The 18325-nt window shown below is 26.9% G+C and overlaps 1 protein-coding gene across 3 annotated transcripts in view; it reads right to left on the bottom strand.

Moving 5' to 3' along the window:
- The window catches only part of LOC127283756 (protein PALS1), a 222585-nt gene that overhangs the window by 137583 nt on the left and 66677 nt on the right, over positions 1 to 18325 (bottom strand). For 2 of the 3 annotated variants that reach the window (XM_051308829.1, XM_051308833.1), the window contains 2 exons: positions 7261 to 7321; positions 5888 to 5966 (listed from right to left, as the gene is read on the bottom strand). In XM_051308829.1, the coding sequence (XP_051164786.1) occupies positions 5888 to 5966; positions 7261 to 7321 (140 nt within the window). The remainder of the gene's footprint in view (positions 1 to 5887; positions 5967 to 7260; positions 7322 to 18325) is intronic. The other variant, XM_051308830.1, reaches the window with a different exon arrangement.

Raw genomic sequence — 18325 nt, 5'->3', positions numbered from 1 at the left:
ATCGGACTATTGTCTGTCTGACACAACTCGTCCTGTACTACTTACGGACCAACGCACTTGGCGCTAGACAGTAGTGCGAGAGTATAAAATCAAACTTTCGCGCCTGTTTGCAACTGCAACCTCTTATGTTAGTATATTCGCCTGATATCTTTTCTCAAGGGGGCTTTACGTAAACTTAAATTTCTCTCAAATTTTGGGAATGTAAAATTTTTGTTTTTGTCCTATCGATTAGTTATATTAAAAAGAATGATCCTGTGAAATTTGAAATTTTTGTTATGATCAATGTCGAAAACTATATTGATTAATATTGTATATTATATACAATTTTATGTAAAGTTATAACCGAAATTCACTAGGATCTGTGTTAAGAAAAGATAATCCAAGAACACCTGTCAATTCGGGTTGTTGATTATTACTTGATAGGTTTATGCGCAATTATTATTGATACTGTTCCTGAGGTGAATATTGGTCCTGGAGTCAATAATAGAGATTCGGATCTATTAATTGTTGTACCTGGAGCCAATTTATTTTCGTTAATCAGGTTAATATCTAAACAAGGATTAACTATGAAGAGTCCTCTATTTTCTTTTAAATTTTGGGAAGATATGTGGATATTTGGGTAAATAACTAAATTAAATGAAATTTCGTTGTTGTATCTATTCATTAAGAATTCTATTTAGTATTGGAATTCTTCGGAAAGAGAAGTTTCGGATAAAAGTGATAATACGGCGTCTGATTCGGCCTTGGATAGAGATTTCACGTCTCCAAATTGCTCTTTCATAAAAAACTGCTATTCTATTGAAATAATTTGTTTCATAAATTTGATCGAGAAATGGCGCACCAAGAATTCCAATAATTTCTGTTTCACTTTGATAATCGATAGTTTCAAATCTTAGAGAAAAATCGCTGAATTCTATTAATGTACTACCACTTGTGCAAATTGCACCTTGTCTTGCTGTTATTATGACGTTTTTATCTATAGATACAAACGATGATATTGCTGATTCTTTTACCAAATTTATTGTTAATGTATGATCAATAAGAAAATTACCTTTATGTGATTTAAAATTACCTGAGATTAATTCAACGTAAGGATAATTATGTTGATTATATTCAAGAATTGAGAAGTAATTATTCATTTGTGGTTACTAGCCGAATTTTTAATAATAAACTGTCCACCAAACTATGGCGAAAAACATTACATATACAAGGAATGTAATAAAATAAACAAAATACATTAGGAATGTTATTATAACCTTTTTATTTTAATTCTTGTTTACGGATATTAATTGTTCTGTTTGATGTAATAGTAAATCGAAGAATGTAGAAAAATCTTGTTGATTTTGAAGAATTGTTATATTAAGATTATCGGTTTTATCAAATCGCCTTTTTGCGTTTGTTCCTCCTCTATTTCTGGGTTTTCTATCAATTTTAGGTTTATCTGGCATAATCTAATCTGACAAATAACATTGTTATTTTAGAAAATTGATATTACAAATAAATCAAAAATTGAGACTTCTTTTCAATTGTTTGTGTAAACCAAGGGCTTAGACAGAATTCGCCGAACGGCGTAAAACGTCGAATACAAAGTCAAAATTCGCCGGACGGCGTAAAATTGACCCTGCTAAGACCTCAAAATTCCAAACAATGATATTATCAAAATTTATTGATATGAAAACCTCGCCGGACGGCGTAGATCTCCAATTTTCAAAGCTATAGTTCGCCGGACGGCGTAAAAATAGCTTACTCAATAAGATTTTGAATGATTTTATGAATTTATTAAACGGTCGGTTTTAAACGCCCTAATTCTCAAGTTCGCCGGACGGCGTAAAATGAAAATATAACAAATTCTGTAATTCGCCGGACGGCGTAAGAACAAAACTGCTAGAGAATTTAAAATGACCGTTTACAAATGTTTATAGTGAAGTATATGAATAAACATTTAATGAAATATGATGTGTTTATAAGGGTGATATAATTGATTTTGAATAAATTTGAACCCTTAAAAATTTTGAAGTTTGCTCTAAATAAAGATGCCGAATTATTTGAGAATTTTCGTAAAATTGTTTTTGCAACAAAAGTGACAATCCCACCGCTGCCACCAAATCAGCTGTTACGTTCCGAACTAGGCGTGGTTTTTAAATAAAATGAATTTTATTTACTTGAATGTAATAAGGCTGATTAATCAGGTTGGTAAAGCCTGATATTTATTTTTATGTAGGATCGTGGTCACTTGTCAAAACTACGGGTTTTGCGTTACAATAACAAGTCAAATATTCCCTTTTATAACATTTATTGATTAAATAATAATTATATAGTAATGATTATACAATAATGATACAAGTTTACAATTCTTTTACTTACTTTTAGCAATGAAGTCGGATAAATCGATGATTATAGCTTAGTCGTTATAATTGGTTTTGATTTGATTTGAAATAGTTCGTTTTGGTTGCACTTGTGTAACTTTAACGACTTAAATTGTTTTATAACTATTTAAAGAATTGCAATATTCTTTATTGTTATCTCTCGTCACTCGCACCTTTGATAGGAATGAATTTTATAGCAGGTGTAAGAGAAGCAACATATACTAAATTGACAAATTTAGAAAAAGAGATAATGCAAGATTTCTTTAGTATTTATAGTTATAAAGACGACAGTTATTTCTATTAAATTATTGATTCTAAGTGTTAATTTGCTTCTCTTGCACCTATTGGCTATCAGGAAAGAACTATGTTCTAAGTGAAAAGTCAATTTAACTTGCACCTATTGGCTATCAGGAAAGAATACAATAATTAGGGCGAAAGTAAACTGAAGGGTCGCTCTACGATGTTAGAGATTGCACCGGAACTTTTGACAAGCTTTATGGAAAAAGCTCTTGTTTATATACTAGTCGATTATGCTAATTAGTGGGAGAAATGTCATATTATTGGGGAAGGGGTGATCTATAAATAGAATCACTTTCCTTATATGGTAATGATCTACATCGCATGTATGACATTGAATCTTCTTCTTTCTGAATTCTCTCTTTTATATGCTGACAATGGGTTTTTGAAGATCATATTACACTTGGATCTTCACAACCTTCACATTCTTCACGTGTATAAACAAACAAGCTCGAACTTGCTACACATTTTGCTTACATATATCCTATTTTTAGCTTTTCAACTTTCTGAACTTATATGGTGAAAACGAATGTCATATCTCTTTTGAGATCAATTTCGTTTCCACACTCTATCCTATCAATATATACATAAATAAATACATTAAAATAAGACATACAGTTTAAGTATTGTAAAATTATTATAGAATTATATATAATGTCTTATTTTAATGATAAGAATAAGAAAAATTAGGGAAAATTGTTACCGGGATGTAACAGGGATAATTTAAATTACATATAATTATAAAGGTATTTTTAAGTTTTGTTATTGCTAATGTATTATTATTATTATTATTGACTTAAATAAATAAAAATAAAATTTTAAAATGCAATTAGCCAGTTAATAGTTCTATTTTCAATTAATTTATAAAGCTTTTAAAAAATTAAAATTTTCTTTAAAAAAAAAAGGTATAAAAAATATTTTTGTCTTAATTTTCAAACTCTATATCAAAATTGAACATTATAAATAACTTTCTAAATTTTATAAAAAGGGAAGAATAATATACATTTTTTATAATTAACTTTATATTATACATTTCGCATTTTTTTAATATGTTATTTTATTATGAATAAGTTTTCCTCTTCCTGCAATAAAATGTATTTATAACATTTTTAATTTCAATCATTAAAAATATTTATTACATTTTTAACCTAAAAATATTTATCAAATTTTTAACATTGAAATTAATACATAATATAAGGTTCCAATTTGGTTAAAAAAAATTGTAACATCCTTTACAAGCAAATTTTTTTATCAATTTAGTAATATTTTTGAAAAACAAACAAAAGTGACTGTATTTGTTTAATAATTCACAATAGAATAAAGGCCTAAGCAGAATAACTTCGCGAAAGACGTTCGCAAACGTGAAACATGCGTTAGAAAAGGACAGAAATATATTCGTAATCTTTTCTATCTCATGGATCTAGTTTGCAAACGACGTTCGCGAATATATTGTGCGTTAGCCTTAAAGCTCGAAAGAGTAACCTAACCTTGCATATGTTGGAACATGCGCGTTAAGATTTTGAAATATTTCAATGAAATTTATATATCATTGCAATGAAAAATTGAAATATTTCAATGACATATTTTAATCTTGCATGAAATTTTTCTTCGCTTAAATCTCTATTTCGTACAACTAAAATTAATTGGAGGGGGGGAGGGCGAGGCAAATTTGTTTTTTCTCTGGGTGTCGATTATTTTGAAAACAGATTTAAAAAAAAAACTTTCAACTTTTCCTTTTATTTAAAAAAAAATTGAAAAATTTTTATTAAAAATTTTAAAAACAAGCCAATTAATATTAATATTATTATTATACTGACAGCAGTATTAATTGTAATCGTATATAAAAGAGCTATCAACGAGTTTTAAAAAAAGTTGAAATTATGAAAATAATTATTAAAGTATGTTTTTTTTTCTTCCTGTACGTATATATAGTTAAAATATCGATTCGCAACTTATCAGACATCGTATAATCTTTTACCACACGCGCTAGACGAGAGAACTTTTTGCGTTTAACTTTCAGTTCAGTCAAGGATATAAGAGGGAAAGAGAGAGGTGTCTTCCAAAATATTAAAAACTTTCGTGATTGGAAACTTTTTTAAGAGTCATATATATGAAAAACAATTGCCAATGCGAACTAAAACTTATTTCCATGTAAATCGCAAAATTTGTTTTGAATATATATAGTATTTTTCCACTAGAAACTTAATAATATATAATGTCACATTTCAAATATTTTACACTTTAAAAAAAAGAATTAATTTTGAATATAGAAATCTGTTTGAATGATTTTTGTTTAATTTAACACATAGTTTGTAAGTTTTATTTTAATATATATGAAAAATGTCTGTCACTTTCATTGAAAAATATTATTTGTTTGAAGTTTTAATAAAAATTTGGTTGATTTAAACTTAAAGGCTAGTTTAGAATAGACGCAAGTAAATTTCCACTAGAAATATAGTAGAACGTCCGAAATATGACATATCTTTTTATTTTTGACACCTGACTCACCCTGCTTTTCTCTATTCTAGTTCCCCCTCCCTGTATTGAGAAAAAGCTACCATTCCCTGCAAAGTGAAATTATCCGTATAATTGAATTAAACTTAAATATTTAATTATTTCAATAAATTTTGTCACTTTGGAACAGGAAAAAAAATATTTAACTTAAATATATGTTTGACTGTATAGGAAATATATACTAAATTTGAATTAAACATATAATATATGATTGAACTAAAAATATCGTTTTCTCAGTGTATATAGTAAATAAATAATTTCGCGTCAATAAGCATTATTTTTTTAACTCTCAAATTATTTTTTCACAGTAATTAAAAAATAAATCATTTATAATTAATGCAGTACCTAATTATTAATAATATATTGAATTGATAATTAATACACAATATCATAAATTATATTAATTTATATTAATTTCGTTACTAATTATATTTTTATATATAAAATAAAATCTCCTTCTCATTGAAAATTAAAAAAAAAAAAAGTTAGTGTAAATTTCACTCTTAGAAGTGCGAAAAAAAATTAATTATATTATAAATGTACAATATCGTTAAAAAAAATAAAAAGAAAATAATTATCCAAAGTTGTGGAAATCATTATAAACAGAGTTAAAAGTATAATTATAAAATATTTTGAAAACGTTGAAAATTTCCTTTTAGCTAAACGGAAATTCTTTTTTTACACACACACACACATATATATATACATACCTGTTGGTAGAGTATTGTAATATCCCGAGGTTGTATTCTTCTCAAAGCACTCAACTTCTGCAACCGTTCTCTCGCTCCTCTGAAAAGAAATTTTAAAAGTGTTATTACTCTTTCAAGAAACTATATATGCTTGAATAATTAAATTTTAATCAAAATTTAATATACTAAATTTCTGCGCTAGATACATGTATTTATATATTTGAAGGACAAATTTCCATTAGAAAAAAAAAAATTTATAAATTGTATCAAAATAGGTCAACGAATGAAAAATGTAAAAAAATTTTCAATAAATTATTTAAAGAATAAATTTGACAAACAATCACGAACAATCACGATTTTGAAATCATTGAATAAAAGGGACGCAACACAATCTAAAAATCATTAGTTAGAATTTCCATTTTATGGAATTTCATTTGTCATAATTATTTTTGAGCCGAATTTTTATTTGTTCCTATTAGTATTTTGCGGAATTTTCATCAAATCGATTTTCTATATTAGAAAATTTTTATATCACCGAAAATTCACTTCACAGAATTTTTATTTCTTCGAATTTTTATTTGTTTGAATTTTCATATAACATAATAGGCATTTTAAAGAATTTTTATTGGGTAGAATTTCATTGCATATAGAATTTTTACTTAAACGAAAAATCATTTAACAGAATTTCTAATTGATAGAAGTTTCATTTATCCGAAATTGCAAATGGCCAAACAAACAATGGACAGAAAGATTTCGGCGCGATTTTTAAAATCAAGCAAACAAAAATTATCCATAAAATTGTGATTGGTTGATTTTAAAAATCGCGCCGAAATCTTTCTGTCAATTGTTTGTTTGCAATTTCGGATAAATGAAAATTATATTAATCAGAAATTCTGTTAAATGATTTTTCGGTTAAGTAAAAATTCTATAGTATGAAAAATCGGTTATATGGAAATTATATCAAATAATAATTCGAACAAATAAAAATTAGGCTCAAAAATAATTATGACAAATGAAATTTCATAAAATGAAAATTTTAACTAACAATTTTTAGAACATAATCATGCGTCTCGAATAAAATAAAATTAGACATTAAATGTGTGTCAGTGCAAGTACAAATAAATTAATTTTTAACATTTTGAATTATTACACTGGGAAAAAAATTTATTTGATTCAAAAAATCGGTTACTTGACTTATATCAAATAAATGTTTACACTTTACTTGTATCAAATAATTATTTATTTGTATTCAAAATAAGAAAATCTAAACTTGGACTAACTTTTGTTTTGACTGTCAGTCCGATTATTTCTTAAAGGTTTTATTATTATTATTATTATTATTATTATTATTACGAATTCTTATTAAAGAATTACTATTACTTATTATTAATTACCTTTCGACTGCTATCACCCAAGCGTCCCTTATCCTTCCAGCGTTTGGCCCGTCCAATTCTTCTGCCAACAAACGAAAAAGTGTTAGTAAAAAAAAAAATTCACCGTTAAAGTATATTTTGATTTTATGAGCTATAAAATATTTTTTGAAATATATTACTTTTTCATGTTACACTTTTTTTTTATATTCTATAAAATATTTCACTTCCAACGAAACGTGAATTCTCGTAAAATTTATTATTATTAAAAATATAATATTGGAACGGAAATTACTGAAAAATTTTTGAAAAATTATATCCAAAAGTATTAATAAAATAAAAAAATAAAAAAAAAATTAGGAAAAATTAACTTTTGTATAGTATAATATAATTTTTAAAAAAATAAAATATTAACTATTATTTCTCGAATAATTTTATAATATAAAAAGTAATTATAGTATTCAATAAAAATTAAATTAAATCTCATATTTTTGGTAAAATTGTTCTGGTCTTTCGTCATTATTCACACGCACACTCAATTGCTCTATTGAAATATAGTTTTGATAAAAAGGAAGTTATGCATAACATCTTGAATCTCGGTCGCGTTTCCATATAAAAGCTTAAGGTACAGAAAATAGAAGAAGGCAATGAAAGGGAAAGCCAAATCTAGATTTAACTTGGGAAATGCGGCTAAGAGCAGTACCGCCATAAAGCAAGTACTGCTACTGCTTCTGTCCTTATTTATCCCATTCACCGTATATATATATATAGAGACCCTAGGGAAAATTTAAGTTTAATCTCGACCTCGAATTCGTTCAAATGATAAATTCTCACGCGATTCTTTATATATATAAATAAAATTCTCTACTTCTATATATATAAGTTAAAAATGATTAAAAGTTATATAAATAAATAAACCTAAAATCTCCTAAAATAAAAAAAAAAACCACCTAAAATTTTCAAAAAGTAATTAATTTTCAATGTTAAATCGTTTTTTTACTTCTACTGTAATTAAAATATTAGTTTCTGAAAATATATTAGACCTAAAAAAAGTTTAGTGAGAGCAACCAATATTTGGTTGGACCAACAAAAAATTTTTTGTTGGTATATTTATAAGCAACCAAACTATTTGTTTGAGTCAATCAAAAAATTGGGTTGAGTGTTTTTGTTGGCATAACAAAAATGGTTATTTAGCTTACCAAATTTTTTTGTAAGGTCAACAAAAATGTTTGGTTGATCAAACCAACAGTTATTTTTTTTGTAAAATTACAAATTTGATTATACCTTATTTCTTTTCATTTTATCTTTTTTATTTATTTTATTATTTATTTATTATCAATTTAACGTTTAAGGCCATGTGAGACAAAGTCACTTTTTGGTAGTTCCAAGTATTCTCGGAAATGAGAAGAAATTTCGGGTTGAAATTTTGAGGAATGATAAAAAAGGGTTGAAGGAATTGTGCTGTTCTACTTATTTACCAAATTTTTGTTAGGAAAACAAACAATCATTTGGTTTTTTAGACAAAACTATTTTGTTGTGTTGACCCCTTGACTGTCGATGGGCCATATATGTCCAAAAAAATTTGTGCCACCTTTGTGATTTTGGACAAAAAAATACTAAACATATTTAAATGTGAGTGTCAATGTGTATACACTAAGGTTTTCGGGGTCGCTGAATCCGAATTTGAGGTCAGAATTAAAAAATTCAAAATGGCAAACCCAATATGGCGGAAAAAATTTAAAATTGATTCGATTCGTTCAAAATTTGGTAGTCGGGGGTTTTTGGGGTCGCTGAATTCAAATTTGAGGTCAGATTTGGATTCAGCGACCCAAAAAACCCCCAAGTACCGAATTTTGAACGAATCGAATCAATTTAAAAATTTTTCCGCTATATTGAGTGGTCATATTGGGTCCGCCATTTAAAATTTTTAAAATCTGACATTAAATTTGGATTCAGCGACCCCAAAAACCCCCGAGTACCGAATTTTGAACGAATCAAATCAATTTGAAATTTTTTCCGCCATATTGGGTCCGACATTTTTAATTTTTTAATTCTGACCTCAAATTCGGATTCAGCGACTCCAAAAACCTTTAATATGATGATATAAAAATTTTTTTTGGAAACTTTTTTTTTGACCGTTTTGGTCCCACAAACGATTTTTCAACTCGACTGCGAAGGGGTTAAACAAATTATATTTGGTTGTCGTAACCAAATTTTTGTTGGAATTTAAAAAAGGTTCAACCAATTAATTTTGTTGGCCTAACTAAATATTTGACTGAGGTAACTCTAAGACTTTGTTTTAGCCAACCAAAATTTGGTTACAAGAACCAAAATTGCCTAACAAAACAATTTTGTTGCAAACACAAAATCTTTTTTTTTTTGAGTGTAGTAAAATTTTAAAAAATTTAGAGTAACGGATACAGTGACAGACACCCTGGGCATACTTTCCACTTTAAATGACATTTTATCGAAATTTATTAAATATTTAGTTACAGAATAATAAAAGATTTGGGTTAAAATTTATAGTACATATAAGTTTAAAATTAAAAAACACTTTGATAAGAGTTTATATAATATTAATTTAAAAATGTATGGCATGAAAACAATGAATGACACCCTTTAGTAAAATAAAAAATATATCTACTATTTAAGTAACATGATATTTATTAATATTATCACGAATTTTATCATTCAGATTTAATACACAAAAAAAGTTGCTTTTAAATTATAATTATTCAACAATTGTTTCATATTTATACAATTTGTCATCAACGAAGCAAATTTTTGTAAGGTTAATTTTTCTAGAAAGTAAAATATTGGGGAAAATATAAACATATATAAAATTTAGTTTCAACTGTATCAGTTTCTATAAATATTGTATATTAATTAATTTACTAGTGATATTTAATTCAATATTATTATTTTTACAGTTATTATCGTTTTTGATAGCAGGTGTCGTTTACTGTCAGGGTGTCGGTCACTGAACCTTTTACCCTAAACATATTATATAAATAAAAAAAAATTCCTAATCTTGTCAATTTCCATGAGAAGAACTGCAAAAAGTGCATTTTCCGAAGGTAGGCAATTAAAAATTTTTTAATGGTTTAAAAAAAAATAATGCTCCAATAATTTTTTTATATCAAAAAACATAAAACAGAAAAATGACTCAACAAAGTTGCAAAATTTCTAAAATAACAATTTTCAAATTGCTAAAAAAAAGAAAGTGAAACTGTTTCCTAGAGAATCACTCATACAAAAGTTTCAAAAACAGAAATTGTGTTAAATTTTCGATGGACATTTCTTGACATGGTTTTCCATTTTGCATTTAAAAAAAAAAAGAAGAAACAAAAAAGAATTATATTTCCATTTGCGATAATGGAAAGTATATATGATATCGTGAAACTGGAAAGCTTTTATTAAAAAAGTTTGAAAAAGTTATGATGCTCCAGAAAATATTGCAAAGTATTTTTGAAGCAGATAATGTCATTTATATTTGTTGTCATAGTAACTTGGTAGGAAACAGTATGGAATTTTGTATGAGATGAAAAGAGAGCAATGGAAAGGGGAATTGCAGTGTTTTATAAAATTTTTAATAACTGTGACCATTTCATTCTCTTTCATATAAAGCTGGAAAACAGGTGAATGTACTTTTCCACGAGCAAAGTCAATGAGTGAGAGAAAGAGAGAGGCTGAAAAGATTATTTTTCCTTTCGTCTCGTTTGTTTTTACCCAAGTAGTTTAATTCAGCTTATATATATGTGAACAATATAAAAAAGAATCGTACCGAGTGTCTATATAAAAAAAAAAAAATGTTTAATGAACCTCTTTGCAAATCCCTTGTCTATACATATATATATATCTTATGTAAATTAAACAATATCATTCGTCTTCATGGTTCTCTACTTTGTGCTGTGTTTAAATTGTTAATTTCTCTCGAGGCGATATGCGATAAAGGTTCTCTTCTTTTATCGAGTTGGAATACCTAAACGAACCATTGTAATTTATATAGAACCGAAGCCAAACACGAGAAAGGTCATGAAATATTATAGTCTATCTACAATTGGATCGACAATGCCACTTCCGCACTTGCTGTGCAAGTATTCATATATATATGTTTGTATGCATTTTTGTTCGAGACATGCCATTACATTCAACAAATACCATCAAAATAAAAACACAAAATATACATAAAAGAACTTGGTGTAAAAATTTTAAATTATTCTACAACACCAGCGTAAAAACCTCTCAATATTTTTTGGTGTATAAACGAGAGAGGCATTTTAGTCAACATCCAATAAATAAATATATAATATCTAAATGAAGGGGATTCCAACATACAGTGGACTTTGACACTTTCGATTGGGATGAAAATTTTTTTTCCCTTTTAGTATACTCTAACTAAAAGGGATTCCATAATTTTGTTTTATCAAAACTGCGTTTACAAGATATGAATTTTTTTAAATTTTGGAATTTTTTATAATGATTTTTTATTTTTGAATGATCACAATTTCACAGAAAATTAAAAGGCATTAAAATAAGCTGCAACGCTTATTATATTTTAATCCAATTTTGCTTATTTTAATCCATTTTGATGTTAAAATAAGCAAAATTGGATTAGAATAATAAGCGTTGCAGCTTATTTTAATACCTTATAATTTTCTGTGTTCAGATACGTTCCGCTGGAACCTCCGTAATTGAATTTTTATGATTCAAGTACACTAAAATTTTGGGCTAATTTTGGGTGCAAAGCCACATTTTTGGGCCTCCTTTATTTTTTTCAAAAAAAATTCAAATTTTGGATAGAGGTGCCAGGGGAACGTTCCGCTAGTACCTCTCCATTGAAGAAAAATTAAAAATAAAGTAGGTGAGATTTTTGGGCTAATAAAAAAACATTATGAAAATTTTAAAAAATCATCCCTTATCATAAAACGGCCACACTACAAAAATCATTCACTCCAAAAAATTAAAATTTATTGTATTTCAATATAAAGACGCTTTCAGGCCTCTATAAAAAAATATTGTAATATTGCATATTTAAGGGTTGGTACTTTAAAGGTTGGTACTCAAAATTACCCCCAAACTTAGTGAATAAAACCAAAAATCAAAAGCATTAAAAAGTCTTTATCAGTTTTCATATTTGCTACAATATTTTTTAGGTTTCTAAAAAATAACCTCCTCGATTTTAGAAAAACATCCCTTAATCCCTTCGTTGGCAGAAGGTTTTCAACAAAAAGTGCCCAAAATGAAGAGAAATTTTTTTTTTCAATTAATTTAAAAAACTAGCGATGTAATCCTCGCTCGCTAACGCTCGCTCGGTTAAAATTGTACTTATTGTTGTTTACTTATTGTAGTTTATGTATATTATATATATAATTTATGTTTTAAATTAATATCTTATTAATATTGTATAAAATTTATCTTAAAATTGAAAAAAGATGTTACATAAAAATAGTTTGTAAGATTTTCTAAAAGCATATATGCAAAGTATTTTGATTTATTTGAAAATAATTGAAAATAGATTTTTCAAGGACGGTGTCGAGGTCACGAGGTCGGTGTCGTTTTTCGAAATTTGTTAACTTAATATAATAGAAGATTACATATTTTCCCCATTTTTAAATTTTTCCTTCCTCTATAAAGAGGAGAAGTTTAAATTTTTATTGGCAAAAAAATAGCAATTTTTAAATTTAGCGCCATTATCTATTTACTTTTGTGTTACATGGTTGGCACTTGTACCTATTGTCAATTCACAAGATTTCTAACCTAAAAATTATCTATTTAAAGGAAGTTTGCAGTAGTTCTTAAAATAATTTCAATCAATATATTCGGTTTGATTAATATATAGATATTTTTGTTTTATAAAATTTTTTGATTTCGAAATAAATAAAATTAAATTATCACCGAATAAACATAACAATTTTTAAATTTAGCACCATTATGTATATAGTTTCGTGTTACACCGTTGGCACTTGTGCTTTGCTGTTTTCGGCGTTCACCCTGGGTTAACCCAGAGTTAACGATGGTCCAATCATCATTAACATTCTGTTAGATCTACCAATCACAATTAACTCATAGTTAACCAAGGGCGGACGCCGAAAACAGCCCTAGTCAATTTATAACATTCCTAACCTAAAAATTCTGTTATTAAAAAAAAATGAAATAAATTAAAACAGATATTTCTCCAATTGGCTTCTAAATGAAATTTAGTACTTAAAAATAAATTTATAAAGAGATTAAACGTTAATATGACGAACATTTTGAAATCACGTAATAAACTTTTTGTATACAATGAAATAAAAAATCTAGTGGAATGTAAGTTAATACTAATAAATTCTTGTTTCAAGTTTCCGAAATACAATACTCCGGAGGTTCAAACTCTATATATATATAAATGACAATGAATTTAATATTTTCGGAACGATTTTACAGGTGTATTAATTCAGAAACATTATATAATATATCAAAAACATAATGACCTAACGTAAATTAATTTTAATAATTATTTACAAAAAAGGATCACAATATATTTATCAACAATAAATTTAACATAAAATAGAAAAATTGAATAGAAAAAATTATTATAAAACTGAACTACTAAAAATACTGAATTGTTCAAAATATTGGGAAAAAAAATGTGATTTCTATTTTAAAGAAAAAAAAAAACTTTTCCAAATTTCCTTTTTATTATCTCTTATTATAACTTTTTCCCCATTCCAATTAAAATCGAACTTCCATCAACATATATATATATATATATATATATATATATATATATATATATATATATATATAAGGGTGATGCACTTCGGGTGAAGAGAAGAATTGAATGAAATAAATCTAAAAAAAAAACCCATCGTACCATTCAATCGATAATCCTCGTTATCCGGATCATCCTCATCAATATATTTTATGTCAGAGAGGTCAAAGTGCATTGCTAAGTCATGACAAACGTCTTCTTCCTCGTGATCAATAGAAAGAAGAATTGATTTTGAAATTTCATCGTTTATCGAATGATGTTGGCAATTTTTTTTCGATTCACTACTGTTGGATCTTGAACGTGTAATACATCCGCACAAACCAATTTTTCGAAAAAACGAAGTCATCCTTAATAGTGAATTCACCTGCTCAAGTTTCACTTTTCCAATATTGTCAAGCATCATCGACTTCTACTTATCCATTTTTATGATCATTAGTCTTTATATATAGAAAGTCTATAAAAAAAATTTTTTTTTTCCTCTTCTTTTTTTTCAAATTGAATTCATTCGTTTCACGTCGTTTTTATATTTTACAGCTTTCGAGTCTAAAAAATTATCGGTTTTTTTTTTTTTATAATCATGACATTTAAGAGCAGTTATATTCTATTATTTAATCGATTTATCAATAATTTTTTGTAATATTGTAATAATTTTAATACATTTTGTATTGTATAACAATTATGAAAATATTATCTCAAAAATTAATTTTACGAAAAAATAATTTTTATTCAAATTTGTTATTGAAATTTTAATGTTATTTTTTAATAACAGGCCTGCAAAATTCGACTTTTTTTAATATTGGAATGGTTTGTAATGTACTTTTGTGTGATAAACACTATCCCGACTTCCAAAATTGACTACAATGTCAGGATTTTGAGAAAAGTAGGGGTAAGACTCGGAAAATGTGTTTTTGGAGGTTGAAACCCTACTTTTCTAAAAATTCTATCGTGCTAGGCAAATTTGGACCCCGGGATCGTGTTCAGCGAATAAAAATACATTGAAAACCATTCCCATATCGAAAAAAACAAAAAAAATTTTTTTTTTTATATTTACCCCCACTTTTCTCAAAATACTCTATTTTTTTGTCTTACGCATGAGTAGCAATTTTTTCTTCTCTTTAATCTGATTCTCTAGAGACTTCCGTAGGGTCTTTAACTAAAGCTTAAATCGTACACTAGAAGACCCACATGCAAAAAACAAAAAAAATTGAAAATTTTGAAAAAAGTAGGGGTAAAGATTCAAAAAAATTTTTTTTTTATTATTTTCGATATCGGAGTGGTTTTCTATGTATTTTTGTCCGCTAAACACGATTCCGGGGTCTAAAACTGCTTAGGACATCAGGATTTCGAGAAAAGTGAGGGTAAAAACAAAAAAAAATACTTTTTTGCGTCTTTACCCTACTTTTTTCAAAATGTTCTATTTTTTTATGTTTTGCGCATATAGGTTTTAAAGTTTCCAATATCGAAAATAAAAAACATGCAGGCCTGTATAATCGACGCAAATAAATATGAAACTTTTATTAATATTTTGTTGAAAATTTAAATAAAATTAATTACATATTAATTATTGATTAATTTATTATTAATTTATTAAAATTAAATACTATAAATAATACAGCAGCAATTATATCGTATAAAATTATATCTTATTTATAATATTTCAAGCAAAATTTTGAATCATCAATAATCGATTAAATTATAATACAGTAATTATTCAAAATATCAAATAACCATAAATATTATTCAATTAAAAACCGTTATAATAATAACATCATCGTAATGAAAAATAAAACAAAAAATATCAAATTTTACAAAATGAAAAACATTTTACATGACAAATGTTACACACGATTGACGTATCAGAAACAAAAATCTCATCAAACTTGTTTTTATTTCATTTTCTTTTTTTTTTGCCAAGCTTTAATTAATCCCAATAAACGCTTCAAATTTTCCTCAATTATCACTTTTTCTCCATTATCATGCCAACGGTCCTCTACTCATCTCCGGCCCTTCCGGTCGCAACGTCGACATCGCTAAAGAAACACATTTCCGCGCAGAGTTATATAGCTGCTTTCGTTAATTTCAAATTCAAACAACGGACGTAACTATAGCCGCTATACTATTCAGAGATTGTCGGGGTTCTCTTCCCTTTTTTTCGCGGGAAATTTGAATCATCAAACTGGAGGGGGAAAAAAAATATATACACAAATTTTATCGATATTTGAAAAACGATAGAAAAAAAAAAAAAATCTCGAATAATAATTCCGTCAGCATTCACGTACACGTGTCACGAGACTAGAAAATAAACGCGTCGGGAATGGTTAGCACTGGGCGCATATACGAGTTTATATTTGGAACTTGCGGATCCGACGTTAAAAAATAACAGCAAGAGAACGTCGGTTCAACGATCTTAAGACGAATATTATATATGTACGCGTATTTTTATATTGAAAATAGAGATCGTTAAATACTTGGTAATATAGAAGTGTTTCTTCGAAAAGAGGGCGTTTTCATGTCTTTGTTTGCGCATCTAAATATCTTTTCAGTGAATTATTTACTTTAGACAAAAAATGTCATTTAAAACTATATGTTACCTTATAAAAAAACTATAGGGGAATGTATCCATGAGTGGACCACCTTATTATTTACTCAAATAATTTTTTTCAGTGAAGAACATTTAAAAACTATAATACACCGTTGGATAGGTATTCACAGAAAATTAAAAGGCATTAAAATAAGCTGCAACGCTTATTATTTTAATCCACTTTTGCTTATTTTAATACCAAAATGGATTAAAATAAGCAAAATTGGATTAAAATAATAAGCGTTGCAGCTTATTTTAATGCCTTTTAATTTTCTGTGTTGTCTTCAGCTACACTGAAAAAATTTTGGTGCAACAGTTGCCCCAAACGAAAAATTTTAATATTCAATTAACTTCACACTTAATATTTACCATGAGATTTTATATGAGTGAATCTAACTGAATAAAGAAATTTTTCGTTTGGGATAGCTGCTGTACCAAAATTTTTTCAGTGTATAAATTATATATATTAATGAGATCTTTTTACAGCTTCAAGGAAAAATTTTTAGATCAATTTTCTGAAGTGATGTTTTTTAGACAAAAAAAGTTTTTATCTATCCTAAGGATAGGCACGACGAAACTTATTGTCAAGTATTTTCTTTTGTGTTTAAATTGTATATTAGGAATGAATTTTGTACAAATTTCGGATGCCACAATTTAATTTCCATCATCAGACATTTTATAAAGTATATAGGTGCGAGTAGCTTTATTTTGGTTCGAATAACCGAATGATCGAATTTCTAAAAGAACAAATTAACAAAAAATGGAATTTTTATTTTGATTGAATTTCTAAATGCTCGAATTATCAATAAAGATTGAATCTTTTTATATATTTAAATTTACTTTCTATGTTTTATATAGCTATAGGGTCAGCCGGGGTAAATCCGAACGGTATTTTCAATAATTTTTTTTTACATCAGAGCCACACAAAATTGTTTTTATTTGATTACACTATTATTTTAACATTTTAAATGTACATAGAAAAAAGTTTTTCTTTCCTCGTTAGTAATTAATAAGCAGAAACTTAATCTCTGTTCTCTCGAAGGAGTGTTTCAATTTTTTTGCCAAATGGTTTGTTGAAAAAAGTTTTTCAGGATCTTAATAAAATTTGGTATTCTACAGTTTTTGGGGTCGCTAATTACCAATTTGAAGTCAGTTTTTCAAAATTCAAAATGGCGGACGAGAATTAAAAAATTCATTGGATTCGCTCGAAAATTGTTACTCGGGGGGTTTCAGGGTTAGCAAATTTGATCATTTTTAAAAATAAGTTTTAGGAAAGTACGCCATTTTGAATTTAAAAAATTTGACTTTTATTTTTGTATTTACATTCATTCACCTCAAAATACTTTCTGCACCAAGTTTTGCAAAAATCCGTTATGATTTGATAAAGTTATTGAAGGTTTTAATTGTGTAATGCATTTTAATTTTTAACCTGTTTGATTTTTGTATTTATATATGATGCATTATTACATAATAGGTTTATTATCGTATTTTTTTTTTTGAGTTTTTATATAAGTTTAACGATTGCAATACTTTAAATTTATTTTCCCTAAGATTTTTCTGAAATACAGTGGCGTTCGTATTTACCCCGGTATTTTAGGATAGTTGCAAAGTATCGAGGTAAATACGAACGCTAAGTTTCCTGCGATTGTAATTTATCAAAAATTTTTGCTACCCCATAAAATTGTTCTATGGAAGTAAAGTAACAACTTCATGCACCAGAATACCGGAAGTATTTTTTTTTTTAAAGAAAAAAC

The sequence above is a fragment of the Leptopilina boulardi genome, unplaced genomic scaffold, assembly GCF_019393585.1.
Source record: "Leptopilina boulardi isolate dan_hultmark-lab unplaced genomic scaffold, ZJU_Lbou_2.1 LbouV2_310, whole genome shotgun sequence".
Classification (NCBI taxonomy): Eukaryota; Metazoa; Arthropoda; class Insecta; order Hymenoptera; family Figitidae; genus Leptopilina; species Leptopilina boulardi.
Note: the sequence above shows the minus strand (reverse complement) of the source record. Positions and strands in the feature narration are given on the sequence as shown.